At 40.3% G+C, this 21,595-nt stretch overlaps 1 protein-coding gene across 3 annotated transcripts in view; it reads right to left on the bottom strand.

The window, feature by feature from the left end:
- The window catches only part of ARID5B (AT-rich interaction domain 5B), a 200,031-nt gene that overhangs the window by 85,788 nt on the left and 92,648 nt on the right, over positions 1-21,595 (bottom strand). For all 3 annotated transcript variants that reach the window (XM_017542309.2, XM_017542311.2, XM_037743383.1), the window contains one exon: positions 10,983-11,213. In XM_017542309.2, coding sequence (XP_017397798.1) covers positions 10,983-11,213 — 231 coding nt within the window. The remainder of the gene's footprint in view (positions 1-10,982; positions 11,214-21,595) is intronic.

Raw genomic sequence — 21,595 nt, 5'->3', positions numbered from 1 at the left:
CGTGACCAGCCTGGGCAACATGGTGAAACCCCATCTCTACTAAAAAATACAAAAACTTCGCCGGGCATGGTGGCACATACCTGTAGTCCCAGCTATTCCAGCTACTCAGGAGGCTGAGGCAGGAGAATCCTTTGAACCCGGGAGGTGGAAGTCGCGTGAGCCGAGATAGTGCCATTGCACTCCAGCCTGGGTGACAGAGTAAAACTCCGTCTCCCACCACAAAAAAAGAAGTTGGGAAGGTTGTTGGTGACCTCTGGATACAGGCTACCATTTGTCCTGACTTAAGTATGCTCCTGGTCGTTCTTAGAAAGAGCACCCTTCTAGATTGTGCAGACTACAAAGGTCTTTTAAGCATCATAGCAAATGAACAATCTCTAGCCAAAGACACTGGCCAAATTATGAACTTGTCTCTTTGGTTTGAAAAGATAAAAAAATATTGAGGAAAAACCCAGTTCCTTGGAGTTTGACACTGCCTTGAGAATGAAATCAACTGGCAAAGAGTTAAAGCGGAAAGACCGAGGCCACGAAATACTTATCTAGCAAAAGAGTAAGATGATGGAGATTTGAAGCCCTCTGGGATCTAGCAGTGTTTTTATATCATTTCAACAAACATGCTGATTCTTACCCCCGCAAGGAGCTTAGAGTCCAGTCAAGAGAAATTCAACTGAAGCCATTAACTTTAATAACAGACAGAGGGGGGAAAACATCTTTGGAAAAGTACTGAATAACACATAAGGGACAAGATGCAAAATGCTAAAGATGATTATTCTGAAGCGACTCTTTCAGCCTAGAAGCAGCCCATTAAGCGGCCAGGAAGCCAAGCAGGGCCCTCACTCCTTTACCTCTGCTGCAAAATTGGTGCCTCCCACCTTTTCCTTCTCATAGGCCCAAGGGAAAGATCCAATTTAATAAGAGACACGTTGATTTTTCTTCCAAGAGACTTCCCCTGGGTTCTAACCATGATAGGGGTCTATGAGAGGACTCACAGTACTTGCTCCCTCGGGGAAATGTAACATCTTCTAGGAAAAGAAAAAGAGTTTTTGCTTGTGGAGGCTGCTTTTTATCTGCGCAGAAAGCTAAAAATGGCAGCGGAAACAATCACTTTCTTTTGAGTTTCAAAGTCCAGAGTATTTTCCACCTCCTCACCTGAAATAACTTCCTCCTTTCTGAGTCCTTCAGGGTCCAGTTGAAGATCCATTTCCTCTAAGAGGCTTCCTCTGACATTAGGACCCCCTTTTATGCAACTTTTAACTCCAGTGGCACCTACGGTTTGACCTCCTCACTTAGCCCTTAGCCAACTGCCTTGCGGTGTCTGTTATATGGCAAACTTTCCCGTGGACAAAGCTTTGGCAGATATCCTCTCCTTTAAACTTCAAAATAACTCCTGACTCTTAGCTCCAGGCTTCTTGCATTTGTAGCAGAAAAGCTGCCCCTTGGGGTCAGTAGACCTGGGGGCATGTGGGGGTTTGCTTTGCTAACCCCTACTTCAGCAACATGCCAGGTCTGTGACCCTTCAGAAGCTGTTTAACCTCTCTGAGGTCGGTCATGGGTAAAATGCAAGATTGTTAAGAGGATTACAAAGAACATTTGTAACGGCCTATTGCTCCAAGTCTTATCTCAGACAACTTGATTTTTCAGTTGTCTAGAGAGCAGACACTAGCATCCTAACAATGCCTGGAGTTCTGCCTTGAACATAGTTGGTGCTCAATGAATGAATGGATGAGCACCCAAGGAGCATTAGGATGCACCAATCTTCTGCCCAAACCCAGTGTGTTCCTTTGTCCTCCAAGATGGCAACTGGAGAGCCAAAACAGCCACTCTAAGAAGAGCTTCTTAGTGAGAGAATTTCTAGGCAACTTCCTAAGGGAGCATAAAGCCCAGATGATGGAATCAAGGCCCACGCCAGCCAGCAATGAGAAGATTTCCTGAGCAGGCAGTACAGCTGGCTCTTGTGCGAAGAGCTTGGCTACTCTGCCTCCTTTGAAAACCCATTACCAAATCATGGCAAGCAAAATTTAATTTTAAAAAGGGAAATGATTTATGTGCTACAGAAATAAAAAAGTGACAGAAGCAGGAAAGCTTGCATACATTTCATTTTTTGAAATTAGACCTATAATTTTTTCATTAAAGAAGAATGCCAAGTTGGGAAAGCCAATGCATTCTAAGCAGAAAATTACGGAGAGGTGTATAATGAAAGTCCTGTCAGCATGGAAACCCCATGTCTTACAGAGTCCATGAGAACACACAGCAGGTCACTATCTGCCCCCTTCAACTTCTAAATAGTTTGGGCTCTTAAAGAGCCCTATTCTTATTTCTGTTTCTTTGATGAGATGGGAAGCCACTGGAGGTCTGAACAGAGAAATGACTGCTCTGGCTGGAGTGTCATAAGGACAGCAAGGGCTGAGGCAAGGAGGCTGGCACAGCAGAGATGAAGGGTATTGGTGGCTGGCACCAGGGTTTCTTGATTCCAAGCCAATGGGTTTCAGATTTTTGAATTCTTGTGATTATTCCTCTCCTAATCACTCCCCAACACGCCAATCTCTCTGTTTAAATCCTACAAAATCTACTGTTCATTCATCATCTAGAAAGCTAGCGATCAGTTATCTGTTTTCCACCCACCTGATCTCAGGAAGCCTGAGAGCTCTTTCTGAGCAGAGTCTGGGCTGAGAGGCAGCCTAGTGTAAAGGTGAAAAGAGATAGACACTGAGCACAGATGCTGATTTTGCCAATTGCTAGCCATGAAATATTGCTGTGCTTCAGTGTCCTTATCTGTGAAACAGGAGATAGCAATGATACTGACACGCTATATAAACATATCCCTCCATTCATGTAACCAACGTTTATTACACATTTACTATGTGCTGAGTACTGTTCTGCCCCCCGCACACATGGCCGTGAACAAGAAACAAAATCCTTATATACATTTATAAAGAGCTTATGTGGCAGTGTGTGTGTGTGTATGTGTGTGTGTGTTGGGGGGGCGGGGTGGGACAGACTGTAAACATGTAAAGAAACAAATATAGGAGTTAATTTCAGATAATGATGAGTTACAGAAAGATAATGACACACTGGGTGATGGGATAGAGCCGGGCTTGTGGAAGAGGGATGGTCTGAGAAGACTTCTCTGGGGAGGAGACGTTTGAGCCAAGACCCAAATGATGGGAAGGAGCCAGATCTGTGATATCTGGGGATATGCCTTCCATGCACAGGGACAAACAAACAAGCATGTCTGGAATAAGCGATGTTGAATGAATTTTAATAGCAAATGAGACTCCATTTTCTCCAGCAGTCTGTACCGATAAGAAATAATTTTGTGGGTGTTTTCTGAGGAACCACTACAGATTCAATATGTGGTTGAGGTGGTTGTGTTGGGTGCTGTAAGAGGTACAAGAAGAGTCGGTTAACAATGAGTACTTTAGCAGTACTGACATGGACCATCTAAGCGCTTTTACTCATTAGCTCATTTAATCTTCACAAAAATCCTTCAGAGTTATCTCATATTTTGTCACTTCCCTTTCCATACGCTATAGAAGTGGGAAATTTTCTGTCTTGTTCACAACTGTTGTGCTCATAGGCCAGAACAGCACCTCGCACGTAACGGGCATGTAATATACACTGGTTAAATGAATGAATGAATGAGGGCATATCATGTCGGGCACTGTAATAGGCTCTCATCATCTCCGGACGGCCTTAACTACAGTCCAAGGAACTTAGATCAATCTGGTTCCCTGGCAGGAAAGGATAAAGGGTATTACAAAGAATCTTCACTTATCAAAAGGGTTGCTTAAGTCAAGTGAGCATAGACTTATTCTGAATGTCTCTCCACCACCGTAACCCCAGACCTGCACTTTTGCTTGCGATTTTCCAATGACCTGGTTCTTTCCTGTAGTATGTATGTGTGTTTAATTGATAAAAATGTCTATTTCACCCTAGAGAGAAATATGTTGATGTTGCTAATGTAATGGGATATAACTTTCTCGCTTTTCTGGATGAAATGCTAGGTAAAATATTAGTCAACATAGACACAAATTGTTTCTTACGGGGTGAACAAAAGTTTATTGTACCCATGAGTCCAAATAGTTTTTAATAACCCATTGAGCCCACTCAGCTACAAAAGGTGTCCAGAGTTATTTTTAAATCTCCTTTCAAGCTCCAAAAATAGAAAAGAAATCCACTAATCTTAGCCATTCCACATATTATGACTCTGTAAATTAATTTACAGTAGCAACATACAAATTCTTTACCCAAGGGAAATGGTATTCTAGCTTCTGAGGCCTCTGCCCAAGGAGGTCTTCTCTCTCGCTCTACTTTTGTCTTACTGTCTTGGAAGCTAAGAAATCTATTAATCATTACATGTATCGCAGAGCACATCCATTACAACTCTATAGCACTGAGTTGGGTTTGGGTTACTATGCTGTATGATGATGTTAATGTTCTCTTTGTTTTCACTTTGGTAGCACATCCAACAAGGAGAAAACACCAAGAGTGACTTGGTTAGACCATTCTTTTGTTGTTGCTGTTTGTTTGTTTGAAACGGAGTTTTTGCTCTGTTGCCCAGGCTGGAGTGCAATGGCTCGATCTTGGCTCACTGCAACCTCTGCCTCATGGGTTGAAGCCTCCTGCTTCAGCCCCCAGAGGAGATGGGATTATAGGCACCCACCACCACACCCAGCTAATTTGCTAATTTTTGAATTTTTTTGAGACAGACTCTCACTCTGTCACCCAGGCTAGAGTGCAGTGGTGTGATTTTGGCTCACTGCAACCTCCACCTCCCTGGTTCAAGCAATTCTCTGCCTCAGCCTCCTAAGTAGCTGGGATTACAGGCACCCGCCACCACACCTAGCTAATTTTTGTATTTTTAGTAGAGATTGGGTTTCACCATCTTGGCCAGACTGGTCTCGAACTCCTCACTTTGTGATCCACCCACCTCGGCCTCCCAAAGTGCTGGGATTACAGGTGTGAGCCACTGCACCTAGCCAATTTTTGTATTTTTAGTAGAGACAAGGTTTCATCATGTTGGCTAGGCTGGTCTTGAACTCTTGAACTCAGGTGATCCATCTACCTCAGTCTCCCAAAGTGCTAGGATTACAAGTGCGAGACACCGTCCCTGGCCTGGTTAGACCATTCTTTAACAATAAGAAAAACCTCTAGAAAATTTTCAAAACAAAACAGTCCTCCAAGTGAGATCTCTGAAGGTTAAGGCCTTCTGCATAAAGAGCAATAACCGAGACACACAACTCCTTTTCCACTTAGCATCAATGAAAGAAAAATGTTGTGCCTTCTTATCATTTGGGAGATCGGTGGGTACCTCAGGCAGGCAGCAAAAGTATGAATGTGGACAGGGGCCAAGAACAAAGCCATTTGATCATCGAAATCCACTGTGACCATGAAACCTACTTTGGCAAGGAAAAAAATGTTTACTCACTTACAAATTCCCATGATCCTTAACAAAACAACTGCCTTTCCTTTCATTTCCAGAAAAACATGTGATGTTTAGAAAGGAAGAGGCAGAGCCCAGCTCATCCTTTATGTTTCAAATTAATTTTATACATCCTGATTTTCCTTTCATAAAAAATTCAAGGTTTTGTCCCTTCATCTCTTCTGCTCTCTCCCTTTTCATTTTCTTCTTTTGTCCATAATGTCATTATTTCACTCCACAGGAAAAACAGGGCCAGAAAGTTCAGTACAGAAATAGAAAAGCTTCTTTAAAAACATACCGTAAAAAGTAGAAAGCTCTTCTTTTCCATTAAAGTTCTATTACGGTAAGACCCCAGGAGCCTTAGGGAATTGGGTTCCTTCACGATTGAAAACCAAGATCAGTTTGGACGAATATGAGTTGTCCAAGACATGGACTAATAGAATCTTCATTCATCAAGAGGATTTTTTAAAATCAAGTGAATACAGACTTATTCTGTGTCCGGCAAGTTGGCTGTTATTACTCGATTTTACAGATGGGGCAAGTGAGGGACCTTATGTCACTTGCCCAGAGGCATAGAGAATCAGATGGTTGAGCCCTGATTTAAACCTGGGCTATTTGCCTGTAAGCTTAGCACTCTTTCACTATACCCTGCTGTCCCTCCTTTCTGGTCCCCAGCAGAACATGTATTTTCATACTGACATAGCCAACCCCTTCTCCCTGAAGATCAGAGCTCATGGTGTCTACACATGGACCAAACACCTGATGACAGGCCAACTCATCTCTTTTCTTTCCAGTGAATTACCACATCTCTCCTTTAACCCCATCCCATTCCCTGGCCAATACACACACACACACACACACACACACACACACACACACCCTCTGCCAAAAGATTTAAAAGCCCAACTTCAACGTCTTATGCTTCTTTGCAATTCAAACCTCAGACCAAAATAAACCATATCGCTTTTTTAAGTCACCATTTCTTAATCCATTTAGTCCCACACACCTTGAATAACTGATTTCATCTCGTTTATGTATATTGAGCTGCCTTACATATCTTTGATGGAAGCCAGTACCTTAAAGTTATCCATTTATCTACTGTACTGAGTGTGCCTCTGTTTGGATTTAGCTGTCAACACTTCACACATGTGAAATCAATCTGTGTGATATCAATGTAAACATTGTGCATTACAAAGTGGTGGACATTTTATTGTTCTAACAACAAAAATATTTGTATGTGTTTGTTTTTTCTATGGCATGGAAAATAACACAATATAAATGACCGTACATTTTACAAAAGAGGAATCATTTTAAAAAGTAAAAGCAAGGTAGGGGGTCGTTGGTGAATGCTTGATGTTAGGCTATTCTAACAGGACGGTGGAGGCAGGAATTATGTACAGGATAAAGATTCTTATGAAGAAAAAATTGCCATTCACATCACTTTCTCCTCATTGGAATTACAAGCTCATTTCCTAATTGCATGTGCAATACAATGAGTTTTCATAATGCTTTAATGGGGAGTCTGTTGCTTTCGTTTTAAAAATAGTCAATTCTCTTGTGCTAAGTAAAGAGCTTATTGCCTTTAAGAGCAGTGTAACTGACAAGATGGAAGAATGCAAGCAGGATGTAGAGACTGAAGCTTTTCAATCACCTACCATTAATACGATTCAATTTATGCTTATGTCATAGGTTTAGACATTGCACAGCTCTGTAAGCAAGGAAGGGACCTGAATAAAATACAGTGAAGAAAGCAGATGGTATGCTATCAAAACCCTTCAAGCCTAAAATAACCTTTTCCAAGTAAGGAGGATAGTTAATTAAAACCAGGATATATTTACTCAATTCTGAATATCTCAATGTAAATAAAAATCAAAATGACACTACTGTAATGTTGGACTAAATGATGAAATTTCATCTATTCTATTTTTCTTTAATAGTTTCTAATCAAACTTTTCATTAAATCGCTTCATAAAATTCCACAGAGAATTTATTTACAGGGACTCATTGTAGATTTAAAAGCCTTACTTTTATTGTTCAATTAAACTTGTTATTCAGTGAACAACATTAAAATAGCAGTGGGGATGAGGGGTGGGTGGGTGTATGGACAATTGGGCAAGGTCATCCCACAGTGCAAAGCCTATTTTCAGAGATGAATTAGGGGAATGCAGGTAAGCTCTACGGCACACAGCAAAACTCAGACTCATTCCTATCCAATATGGAAAGCCAGCCCCTGCTCCAAAGTCACAGCCTGGGTTCTTGCCAGGCTTGGTCACTGAGTCACATGCGTGCCCCAAAAGGAGAGAGGACATCAGGCCTTTTATGAAACTCACCCAAAGGGTAGTAACTAAGGGCAGAATAAATCTCAGACAGACCAACAGTTTATCCAGGGTGAAGGCAGCCATTACCCAAAATGGAAGTTCAGAACATCAATTTTAAACAATCTAGACATTTCCAATCGTTTTTTTTAAAATTAGAAATGAATAATTATTAAATTGCTCCCTATCTTTTAAAACCAGATCAAACCCTGCCTTTTTCAGAAGGCTTTCCCTGACCCCCTCACAAAGATTGCCATCTCTATCCACCTCTCAGCCCACTGCTAATTCCTACCACACTTGCTTTCTGCAACATGCATCAAATACTTAATCATTGACTTTCTTTTAACATTAGTTAACCTTTCAGGTGTGTTAATCCTGTCTTCCCCAATTAGATTTTAAATTCTCAAAACTAGCAAGAACCAAATTTTATTTATCTTTTGAACACCTCCTCTCACCCCCACTCCATAATCGCATTTAATAGAAGAAAGCAAAAAGTATATTAGTTAATAAAATAAACATTATTCAATCATAGGGAAGCAGACAATGTCCTTTTGAGAAGGACCTTGGAGGTATTTCATGGCAATTTATGAATTTCATGTGTCAAAGGTGTAGCTGCTAAATGCTATAAACTCTTTGCCATCAGCTCTACCATTCATCCACCTGGTGATATGGCCAATAAAATTTGATTTTTACAGCCTAGGCATACTGTTACCTAAATTACATTTGACCAATTACTGAAGTCACCAAACGTGTGGTACAGAATATATACTGTGTAGAAAATTCATCTGTGGGCCCCCTGGCACTCTCGGTAATCTGACAGAAGTGTTTCAGTCATCTGGCAATGTTTAATATTAGGAACATTTGTTTAATGCTAGTCACTAATTAAATTTATGTTCTTCCACCAACTGTTAGTTGGTTGGAGAGACTCAATGCCACATTTTAACAAACACTTTAACCCATGTCAATTTCAAATGCAACCAGTTGGAGATTTAAAAGGGTGCTCTCTGGAAATTTAGATTGTGACTGAAAGTGGGACAGTGGGGAGGGATGTGGGTGAAGTTGCTCAAATCCGCTCAAAATAAGCTTTTTGGTCCACTTAGTAACATGAAAGACTTTAAGAAGTACAAACTATTTGAAGTACAAACAACTAAAAAAAATTCTAATACTCTAATTATTAAACTAGCCATCTAGAAGGTCTCTAAAGGTACCTTTATTCCAAAAGAAAGCTTCCACTTTAAGAGGCTGGAGAAGAAAAACAGCATTAAAATTAGCTATACCAGAAGAAAATTCAGGAAAACATTCACAAGTCAGATGCTTGTGTTTGTAAGAACATTTATAACTAATTTAGTAACTCTTAACAACCATTGTGATCGCTGTTAAATTGGAACTTCTATTACCAATTCTAGATGCAACAGCTTTGAAACTCAATGACTAATAACTCTTAAATTAGCCAAAAAGGTTAAAACATTTTTTTCCTCATATTACATTGTGAAACTCTAATTTTGAATTCTCTTAAATAAGGGAACACATGCTTTCAGTTTTATTCTATGTCAGGAATTTAGAGACCTCTTGAGCAGCAAGTAGGAAGCGAGGTTTGGGAGCCTGGCATGCGGAAAAAAACCCTCAAACACAGGTATTGAAAAGGGAAGATTTGTAAATGCTCATTGAAAAGAGGGCGTTGTAAAAAAATGTATTGCATACATTTATCTACTTGAAGTGAAAGGATATTTGAATATTAAAAATGTGGCAATAAATACATTTCTTTGAAGAAGAAAAAAAAATAATTGGTACAAATACTATTGCCCTCTTACAGAATGGCAGTCATCTGATAAGCCAGAGGTGTGAAAGACATCCAAAAAAAACAATTTAGAAGGAGAAAGTGTCAAGGTCCTTTGAATCTAATGAACTTAGATCATTTTGTTCCCCTTCCTCTCTCTCTTCCCTTCCTTCTTGATCATCATATCCCAACTCCTCATCCTCACCCCGACTCTGTTCACATATCTACTTGCAACATTTCTCCAGCAGCAGCACCAGGGCTGTTGGAATCATGAAGAATCCAATTTAAGAGGCCACAGTGGACTCCTGAAACCATACCAAGGTCTGCGAAGGGTAAGCTGAGTAACTTGAATCTGGATAATCTGCCAACTAGGGATCCTCTAGAAATTGTCGGCCAACAGAATCAAGGAATGTTTCAGGTCAAAGGGAACCTATGCTCTCTCCACACTAAGGGTCTCATGCTCTTCTCCACCCAGGTAGCCGTGAGGGATTCAGCAGGGCTCAGCCATCCCAGCAGTCGCTCTGTGGTAGTGATTTTAGAGAAGGGGAAGGGTGAGAGTGATAGGTGTCCACGCCTCTAAGTATAGAAATTCAGAGGAACACGTGTAGTTTGATAAGGCTCTCCCAGGATATTCTGACATCCATGCCTAGCCTGCTGAAAACCACTGATAGGATACAGTCTTTTCAACAAACAGATGAGAAAATGATACTGTAAGAGAACGACTGTCTTGGCTTGCATCTCACCATCTACTGTACCATGTCAGGCTTCCCAAACCGGTGATGTGATATCTTCTTCTCCTCCCCGTCTGTCTATAGAGACACGTGACCAGTCAGTGAGGCAGAGAAGCAGATAAAGATGTGTGCGTACATATCCATCTCTGGTGGGCACAGTATGTGTGTGTGTGTGTGTGTGTGTGTGTAGGAAAAAATTCAGGGACATGAAGATCTATTATCTATCTATCTGTCATCTCTCTATGTGTCTATCTACCGTAGAATACTGAAGTGGTTATCTATCTATCCACCATACAGCACTGAAGTTGTTTTCTTTCTTTCTATCTATCCATCCACTGTTTAGTAGTGAAGTGGTTACCGTTGGTGCATTTTTACAGTACTTTATAACAATGAAAAGAGAGTGGCTGGTTAAATCAAAAAGCATCTGAATACAAAGCCTTTTGAGAAAGAACTAACATGAAATCTTCCTGTCCTAAAGTCCAATTTCAAGGTCGACCAGCAACTTCAGACTCTACATTGAACAACAAATGCTAAATAATAATCTCTTACTCATAGTAAACAGAGGCTGCAAAGCAGGCAATGACGCTTTATGCCGCAATAATTTGGGGGATGGGAGGGGTGGGGTAGCACATGGGGCTTGTGAAAGTGAGCCCCGTTCCCCATCACCGCTCTTCACAAGAACTGAAAACAACTAGGCACACACGCACAAGTATCAGATAGGAAAAAAAAAAAAGACTCACCAAACTCATCGCATATACTCTCGTTTTCTATGAGAGTCGGGTGGTCAAAGGTATCCCGACAGTACAGGATCTGAGGGTTCCTGCTGACCACTGCAATGCCCCCCAGGGCCAATGCAAACTGGTCCGTTAGAATGGAAGATGGCTTATCCTGGATGCGTTTCAGCATCGAGCGGTACCGGCAGTACTGGGGGTAGCTGAGAACTATCACGTTCGTTTCTTCCTCGTCCTCCCCTAGACAAACGAGAAAACACTTCCATTACCCTCTTCCCTCTGACAAAGAACTTTCATGGCCATAGTATCATTTCAATAAACACTTCTAGTTTGGGACTAAAAAGACTCTCATCCTTGTTACAGTCTGGGGGATGCCAGCATCCTCCCAGCCCCAATTCACCCATCCAGCCCCACAGAACGTGCTTCAGGCTACCCACACAGTGGACCCTCTTTGTGGAGAAAAGAAAGAGTAGCCTGGCCCCCTGGACACAGTAAGCAGCATCTGTGTCATCAGCACTCAGCAGGACCCAAAAACTGTTTGGAAAAATATCTTCATATTTTTTAAGCATTAAAGTCATCATCACCATAAGGAAAGGCAGAACTCTGCTGGGCTTCTTTACATCTATTTCTAGTTTGGAATTGCTCTTATATTGGATTATACAGATGATCCTCAACTGAATGATGCTTCCATGTAAGATTCCTTGACTTTATTGTTGTACAAAAGCAACATGCATTTAGTAGGAAGCATACTTTGAATTTTGAATTGTCACCTTTCCTGGGCTGGTGATATGCAGTAGGATACCCTCCTGTAAGGCTGGGCAGGGGCAGCAGGTGGCATCTCCCAGTCAGCCACGGGATCAAGAGGGTGAACACCAGTACTCTGCAGTGTTCTGTGTTGCCAGATGATTTTGCTCAACTGTAGGTTACGGTAAATGTTCCAAGCACGTTTAAGGTAGGCTAGGAAAACTATGTGTTCAGTAGGTTAGGTGTATTCAATGCCTTTTCGACTTGATAGTTTCAGCTTACAATGGGTTCGTTGGGATGTAATCCCATAGAAAGTCAAGAAGCGTCTGTATAATCTTTTCAGTGTTTGAGGTCTCTGAAAATGTCATCTGGCCCCGAAGATGACCAAGGTTCTAAATAGCATCACCATCTGCTCTGGGGGTCATGAGTGCTGTTTAGCAACTATTTCCTGTTCTTCTTTTGGGCCTGTAGAAAGACTGTACGCTTCACTCCCTTGGAGGCCAGTGGCCTTGTGACTTTCCCTGGCCAAGGAAATATGACAGAAGTGGGTGATTGCTTTAAGAGCCAGTGTGCCCCAACCCAATCTCTCTTTGTCTTTGCTGTGACCATCCGTAATGCCCCAGATAGTGGCAACTCTGCTAGTCTGGGCCTTGGAGTAAAAAACAACATGAAGCAGAACCCCTGGTTGATCCAAAAGAGACATATAACATAAGCAGAACATAAACCTTTGTTGTTCTAAAGCAATGTTGATTTGGGGGTCATATGTTATTGCCGTGTGATCTATCCCAACTTGATTGGTACACCCACCTTCCCCACCCTCCCCACATGCATACCCCCTCTCCCTTTTAATATTCCTCAAATCCATCTGGTAACTTGGCACATCTCAGAGAACCATGCTGGGAGGACTCCCTAAGCATCCTCGTGAGAGAGTTTCCAACAGAACTACCTTCACTCAGGAGAACATTTCAGCAAATTTAGCGAAGCTTCCTCTTACAGTGATCTTAGTGCTTATTTATACTCTATTTTGTGCTCATTTGTAAACATCGGACTCTGCGTGGATGAAGCCTTCCTTCATCTTAAGCTTGAGAAATGGCAAACACTCTGCTTTGGTGGCCTCCACCTGTACATCAGGCTGAATTTAGGCTCCGTGACCCAGTTTGCCATCACTCTGCAACCACCCATCAGAGCAGTTGTAAGCAATTCCCAGACATGTCACTTGCTTCTCCAAAGGGAAAACACTCAATATTTCAAGCCTTTACCATGCTGCAGGGAATTGCACAAGACAGTTGTTAAGGATACCGACATTATCATGGCCATCTGGTAACCAGTGGGAGATGGATGAGCAAGGATGGAACATAATGACGGAACATAACCAGTACCAATGGAAGGTGTGCATGCGACCTTTGCAGATAGGAGGCCAATACCCAGATGTATTTCTAATTATGTTCACTTAGTTCCTCAGGCTGGCGGCTTCTCCACGGATGGAGATGTTTAGCTGCTTACAAGATGACATCTTTTAACAGTGTATACATCTTCGACTCCTGCCTGGTCTGTGGAGAGCTGCTTCGTCAACTGGCGCACTTAATTAAAAGGAAATCTGTTTACCTTGAAGGCAAGTCCCCAAGTGCAAACCGGTTTTGAGATGCTGATATATGTCCCAAGACATGCCAATCTGAGGTTTTTACAGCAGATCAAGACACTAAGTTCACACTTTGGGTTCAGAACTGTGCTTTTTATACAGTTAAAGCATAAAAAGTTTTAGTGAAAATACTCAAACACTGTCAGAACTCCAGAGTTTTTAAGTGCTATTTCAAGAAGCAGCCCCCAATGTGTCAGTTGTATTATTACACTCGATTTGTATCATACTCGATTTGTCTAAGACATTGTTAATGAGAGAGAGGCACACAACCATGAACTGCCAGGACTACCCCTCGTAGCAAACACGTAGCACGTAATACCATCTCCCATCCATAGTAAATACGGTGCCTGTAAATACCTGTCGATTCCAAAATTCTATCTTCGTTGTGCAATTGGCTTTCTACGATGGGGGTAAAGTTGCATCAATTTCTCCAAGTGTTCTTGAAATAAAATGGAGAAAGATGTGTGTGCTTTCAGGTCGGAGGAGTATAAAAGAACAGTTGCTTCAGAGTAAGTTTCACGGAAGATGTCACCTGGACTCGGGACTACTTCACTTCCTTCCTATCCCTTCACTCACCTTTTGTTTTTTCTCTAACCATTTTTCATGATGATGTCAACTCTAACCGCTTCCGAATTCTCTGTTCCAGATGGAGTCAGCTCCCTGGCAATCTTCTGTGCCTAGAAATGACCTCTTTTTTTTTCTCTCCACCTCATCCTAGCTCAAAACATTTAGGTCATGCAGTACCCAAAACACTAGCCAAGCCATGAATCCTCTTCTTTCCACTGGAAGAAAACCAGCAAGTTCCCTCTGCTCTCAACTCCTACAACTGTTGTACACTCTGGAGACAATGTTGCTAATAGTGGTCCTGGGACTGGCTGCATCAGAATCACATACTGTGACTGCAAAAAGGCAGGCGCCAGGTGCCGTCGAGAATCAGTGACTCAGCATCTCCAAGGCTGGGGCCTAGGAATTTACCTTTTTAACAAGCATCCCAAACAGCTCATGCACACCAAACCTTGAAACCAATAACTCTGAGTTTACTTTTTCGCACAGACTTAGTTTGGGTTTTGAAATATATATATACATGTATTTTCAATTGACAAGAGTTAAAAAAAATTCTTATTTCTCCCCAAACCTCCAGCACACAGAACAGAATACAGAACCAAATTTTCTTCTCCTCTCTCTGGCATTTTTTCAGGATTATTACATGTATCACAGAAGACAGCGAATTTTAAAAGCCCTCTTAACTAAAAATATCAGAAATGGAGAGCCTGTTTTCCTGTTTAGAAAGCAAGCATTAATGCTATTTCCAGTACTATAATAAAACACTAAAATTTACAAAGGTTTTTTACATATTTTCACATCTTTGGTTTCTTACAACAATCCAATTTGCGGCATTACTACTTGTTAATATTCCCCAATTTGAGACTATAACCACCTAATCCTTTTTTTTTTTTTTTTTTTAAGATGGGGCTTTCTCTGTTGCTCAGGCTAGACTCAAACTCCAGGGCCTGGGGGGGCTCAGTGGCTCACACCTATAATCCCAGCACTTTGGGAGGCCAAGGCTGGTGGGATCACGAGATCAGGAGATCGAGACCATCCTGGCTAACATGGTGAAACCCTGTTTCTACTAAAAAAACAAAAATTAGCTAGGCGTGGTGGCATGTGCCTGTAGTCTCAGCTGAGGCAGCAGAATGCTTGAACCCAGGAGGCAGAGGTTGCAGTGAGCCGAGGTTGCACCTGGCGACAGAGCAAGACTCTGTCTCAAAAAAAAAAAAAAAAAAAAACAAACCTCCTGGGCCCAAGTGATCCACCCACCTCTGCCTCCTGAGTAGCTGGGACTTAAAACCCAATATTTTAACTCCAAGTTTGGTGGACTGTTTATTAGGATAAAACATCTCAAATAATAATAGTAATAATAATAATAACAGAGATTTAACTGGTTTACACTACTAGGGATGAGGATGGTGGCCTTTGATCAAGTCAAATATAAGACTTCTGTTCGACAGAGCACTATAGAATTCAGCCAGTTGCAAGCCAGAATTCTTCTACTCTCCTTAGGTTAGCTTGTTATTTATTATTTTGGAACACTGCAATTCCTACTGTAATGATTCAACATGATTGATACATCATTCATGTATATCAGCTTTCTACTTTCTATGCATGTGACAGGAAATGGTGCCAGCTGTACGTGTTGCCAGCCTAGAGCCCCTACCCTTCATCAACCACCTTCCATACTAAGAGGCTACAGGTACAGCTGGGGCTTGGTCTAATGCGGCAATGCTTGGTGGGGCCAAAACAAAAATGTTAACTTTGTTGCCTATGAACAGAACCCCCATTTGGACCAGAATTTTGGCATTGTTTGGACAGAGGCAGATTTCTAACCTGGCAATTAGACATCCCCAGAGGAGTTGCCTTTAATATTTACCAAACTGGAGAAAGCCCATGAGACCTTTAGGACTCCTAGGAAAGTTTACAAAGCATTCTAAATGAAAGTAAAGGGAAGATCCAGAGTCAAGGTAAGATCTGGAAAAGCCAACAATTCAGGTAGGCTGAAGTTTCACTGAGTAGAAACATCCTGAGTCTCTTCTTCGTAGTTTATTTTATTGGAGAAAACATTTTTTTTCCCCTCAAGACAAAATATAGTCAACTTTATATGAAAGGTATGTATAACAGTATAAAATTCTGAGTTTGGGGAGAGCTTTGCAGATTTAAAATTCTATGATCCTAGAACTGCCTCCTAAGCCTTTGCATTACATTAACTTCCTTCTGATACAGCTATAAAAATATTAAAGTGTTCAATGGCTGGCATATTTTATTTTGCCCTAGTACACCAGGAAACAAATAAGGCCAAACAGTCCTTTCAAGAATTATTTAAGGCCTGGAGTGGTGGCTCAGGCCTGTAATCCCAGCACTTTGGGAGGCCAAGGCAGGCGGATCACGAGGTCAAGAGATCGAGACCATCCTGGCCAACATGATGAAACCCCGTCTCTACTAAAAATACACACAAAAAATTAGCTGGGTGTGGTGGCGCTCGCCTGTAGTCCCAGCTATTCGGGAGGCTGAGGCAGGAGAATTGCTTGAACCCGGGAGGCGGAGGTTGCGGTGAGCCGAGATGGCGCCACTGCACTCCAGCCTGGCGCCTGGTGACGAAGAAAAACTGTCTCAAAAAGAAAAAAGAAAGAAAGAATTATTTAAACTCCTCAGCTACTTCTGTCTTGCTCACGCATTTCATATACACACAAGCAAATGCTCCTGTGCAAGGTTACCCATGAAACAAGGGCGGCCAATAAATGCTGTGTAAGATATTTTTCCCCTTTCCAATTCATAATGGGGCAAGCAGATGAATCTAAGAACGAATAAATTACACATTTGTTTTGTAAAAGACAAACAAGACCAGGTGCGGTGGCTCATGACCATAATCCCAGTACTTTGGGAGGCTGAGGAGGGCGAATCATTAGGTCAAGGGATCGAGACCATCCTGGCCAACATGGTGAAACCTGTCTCTATTAAAAATACAAAAATTAGCTGGGCATGGTAGTGCACGTCTCTAGTCCCAGCTACTCAGGAGGCTAAGGCAAGAGAATCACTTGAACCCGAAAGGTGGAGGTTGCTGTGAGCTGAGATTGCACCACTGCACTCCAGCCTGGGTGATGGAATGAGACTCCATCTCAATAAATAGAAATAAATAAAAATAAAAAGACAGAGCGTTCCTGGAACAAAGATTTTCTTTCAATCACACCCACAGAGAGAAAGAAATCCAAGTACTACCCTTAGGTATTCTTCTAATACTGTTTAGTTGGTTGTAGCTGGTGGGGTTATATATACACTACTTGATTTCAGTCAACAGAAAATGATCTGTAATAAATTGCTAGTACCCAAGACTGAAATTTTAAACCATGTTATGATATTCTATTAAAATGTCATCCCATTCCTCTGTTTCCCCTATACAAAAAAAAAGTGAATGCCTATTTTAAAATGAAACATTCAAAGGGAATAAGAGACCCAAAATTACTAAACCTCATTTCAACTTCAATAAAAAGAACTTTGCCTATTAAAAGTTAATACCTAAAGTACACTGCTTGTAATGTGTAATCAAAATGACTCTAATCCTGTGCTTATATCATAATTACACGTTTTGTTAACCTCTCTCAATGTCAATTTTTTACTTATTTACATATTTCAAAGTCCGAAACAGAATTCCACAGAGAAACTGTAATTATAATGTGAGACTCCACCCAAGCTTTTCAAACAGTAACTGTATACCATTGCTTTAATCCTCAGAGTTGGGCTGGGGGTGGGGAAGGGGTTGGGGAGAAAGGGTAAGAGCAGGCCTTCGTTCTGAATAGCACGTTGCTCACGTTGTCTTTGTACAAAGAGAGATGCATGAAATAGCAAACACAATGAATTAATGGAGCATTGACTTTCAAATATCCATAATACTATTTTTTGAAAATAGATAATGGTGGCCAAATGCACAGAGGCTGAAAACATAAATTCTAGAGGAGAAATTTGCTTTTATCTCTTACACAACAATTTAGAAATACAACTTTCTTTTTCATTCTTGGGGTGAAATGAGGCTTGTTTTGGAAACATCACACTATTATGCTTACTGAAAACCACTATAATCTACTTCTAACATCAGTAAGTTAAAAAAAAAAATCTTTAAAAAAAACCTTCACACCAGGATTTTATAGAGCCTAGTGGAAAAAATATGCATGTTCCTTCCTGCACCTAATTACCTCAACTGAAAAATCTGCCAAGTATTTTGCCCTTTAGTTCTCTTAATCGTATTAGGGCAAATGCATTTGGATGCCAATAGAAACAAACATTTAAAGATTTTCACTTAAAAGATTCCAAATATGTATGAAGGCTAAGTTTGAGACACAATGTCCCTTGTGCTTCAAAGACAACATACAGTTTTCTTTCTCTTTTTATTTTTTTCAAGCAAGTATGAATGTGCTCATGTTATAAAACTTGATGTCTAGTTTTGAAACAATTTAAGTAAAATAATGTCAATATGAGCGGCTCTCACAATGATTTATGCTCCCTTCTGTTACTTTATTACATTAGACATTCTTTTCTCAAAGCTTTATACTTTTCACTGTGCTCCTAGCAACCAACGGCAAAGCATCAACTTTATATACCTGGAACTATTCCAATTCTTACTGCTATTGACAATTATGTTGAAGTTTCCTTTTAATTGCTGCTCTGTTGTGACACCGAATATTTGTCACAATTAGGCATTTCCTATTTTCTGTCCATGCAGTTGTGATTGTTACTGAAAATGAAATTTTTATTCCAGAAAACCTAAGCATGAAAATTTTACAGATAAGAGTAGCTACAGCTGTTACTATCATTACCAACATTGTAACATGCAGAAAAAAAAAAAAAGAATATAATTTCTCGGAAGGTAATTTTCCTTTCAGTCTAAGTGCTCTTATTCATCTTGCAGTTACTCAATGATTTCCTGTTCTAATTACAGGACATTATACAGAAAGACATTTGTAAGAGGAAAATGCAGCAGAGCATATGACTAAATAGCTTAAATTGGTTGAAAGTGTTTAAAATTCCAAAGTTGTACATCAGATTTATCAATTCGTAGTTACAGCTTTATGTTAATGTGTACTGTGTCCTGCTGTATTTTTCAACCCCTCTTTAGGCAGTAAACTTAGTACCCAAAGTTAGTACACATCAAAGGGAAAAATACATTTGCAGTTAAACTGATGTTGAAAAGTCAGAGGGAAGATCAGTTGTGTGTGTGTGTGTGTGTGTGTGTGTGTGTCCTCCTCATCAAAGCTGTTAGATTGGAGACATGCCAAAACAAGGAGTGGAAAATATTAATAATAAAAATAAATTAAATGCCTGATTAAAAGGGAAAGAGAACAAGATTCCATCCGGAATAGAAATGAAAATGCCACCAACTATTTCATAAAAACAAACTGTGACGTAAATTACACATCAGTATTGCACTGTTGTGGTTATTTTGAGAAATGGTTTGTACTGTAAGTCAGCTGGTGCTGCCCCACCCTTAATGATTTTGTAATTCTCTACACAGTAAGCAAGTGGGGCAGCTCTGAGATTGCTGAGACAGAAAACAGACCTAGCCATACGGAGCTGGCAATAAAAAGGTAATGTACTTTTAACATAACAGAACAAGGAGATTGGCCTGGCTTTATTAACTAAAAAAACTACTTTAAATGGTCCCCAGCTTGCCATTTGTTTTGATAAATGGAAACACAGATCTTCCCAGGATAGGCAACGAAAACATCACTGGAGAGCTTAAAAAAGTAAATGTGGGAAAAATATATCAGTACATAGTTGCAAACAAAACAAAGAATATTTCAAATGTAAAACCAAGGGTTTGAACCAGCTGTTTCCAAAAACAAGCCACTTAAAATACAGGGACACACAAACATAAAAATATGTATCAAAATGTTACTATCAGCTTTTGCCCTTACTATTGCTTCATCACTCAAGAAAAAAACATCACAAAGCTAAACCATAACCAAACACTGCCATCACTCTGTGTAACAAACGAACTCAGTGGGAAGAAAGCCAACTCCACCTCCAAGGTTGTCCCAAAGGGTCACTGAATTCTAAGCCACAACCAGGAGCCACTTTTTATCTTGAGGATTTTGCAGCTTACTGCCATAGGGTTCATCTCATCCTAATTTAAATGTCACACTAGACAGGGATCATGGAACACATGAGACTTCACGGCTGGACGGACATGTAGGTGAGGTTGTTACCACATGCGCGTTATTATGCTGTGGTGCCTGACCTACCTTAACTTGCTTCCCCTTCACATGGGTTAACCTTTATGCTATGGTCAGCCATTCACTTTTAATATGAATCAGTTTCTTTTTTTTTTTTTTTTTTTTTTTTTTTTTGAGATAGTACAGAGATTCCTGGAGCAATGAGAAGTGGTCAAATTGTGTACCTTTATTTCAATTTTGTCCTCTGTCTCCATATCCAAAAAAAAAAAAAAAAAGTCCTTATTCTTTTTTAATTTTTATTTTGAGACAGAGTCTCACTCTGGCACCTAGGCTGGAATGCAATGGCATGACCTCAGCTAACTGCAGCCTCCGCCTTCCAGGCTCAAGTGATTCTCCTGCCTCAGTCTTTTGTGTAGTTGGGACTACAGGCACATGCCAACACATCTAGCTAATTTTTGTAGAGACAGGATTTCAACATGTTGGCCAGGCCAGTCTCGAACTCCTGACCTCAAGTGATCCACCTGTCTCGGTACCCCCAAAGTGCTGAGACTACAGACGTGAGCCACTGTGCCCAGCCAGGAAAGTCCTTATTCTTTGACGATACATGTTAAAGTATTTATGCTGAACTGTCACAGTATTTGCAAATCATAAATGGCTCAACCAAAAATATGATAAAGCAAATATAGCAAAACATTGAGTCTACATAGTAGGTTGGTATACAGGTATTTATTTATACTATTCTAATTTTATATATGAGTTGTTTTATTTTAGAGATGGAGATCTTGCTCTATTAGCCAGACTGACTTGAATTCCTGGGCTTAAACGATCCTCCAGTCTCAGCCTCCCAAGCAGCTGGGACTACAAGTGCATACACAGTCCCTGGCTTGTATCTGAGATTTTTCAAAGCGAACTGGAAAGAAAAATTTCCAGTCCATATCTGTTAAACAAGAAACTTAACGCTGTCATTATTATGCAATTCAATCTGAATTACACTGGGCAATTAACTCGAAAATAAAAGTTTTACCTGCTTTAAGTTTGGTTTTATTCACAAATATGTGGCAGCCAAAAATAAAGATCTACAGTCACATACATGTTAAAAACCTACTACTATATTTTAACCAAAATATTACTACTAACTTAGAATTTGTTCTGCAATATCATTAATTATAATTTGAAGCAGCTATCGGACAAGCTTAGACACTTTTTATGTGACTAAAAGTTATATCATAATTTAGTAAATTACAAAACTGTTTATTAATTTCCTCAATAACATTTCCAAGTAATAAGCCAAATTTAAGAATCTATAACATCTTGTTCTTACCTAATAATTAAATACTCTAATTACCAATAACAAACATCTGAGCTGTTTTCTATTAGGTAGGAGAGGTCCTGAAACATGGAAGCTTCTGAAACCTATCATTCATAACACCAGGGATCAGGAACAGAGATGAAGGAGAAATTTATTGGGTTGAAATGACAAAATTATATGAAAGAATTCATTTTTTTTTTTTTTTTTTTTT

This window comes from Cebus imitator, unplaced genomic scaffold, assembly GCF_001604975.1.
Source record: "Cebus imitator isolate Cc_AM_T3 unplaced genomic scaffold, Cebus_imitator-1.0 Scaffold142, whole genome shotgun sequence".
Taxonomy (NCBI): Eukaryota; Metazoa; Chordata; class Mammalia; order Primates; family Cebidae; genus Cebus; species Cebus imitator.
This window is presented reverse-complemented; position numbering and strand designations above follow the sequence as displayed.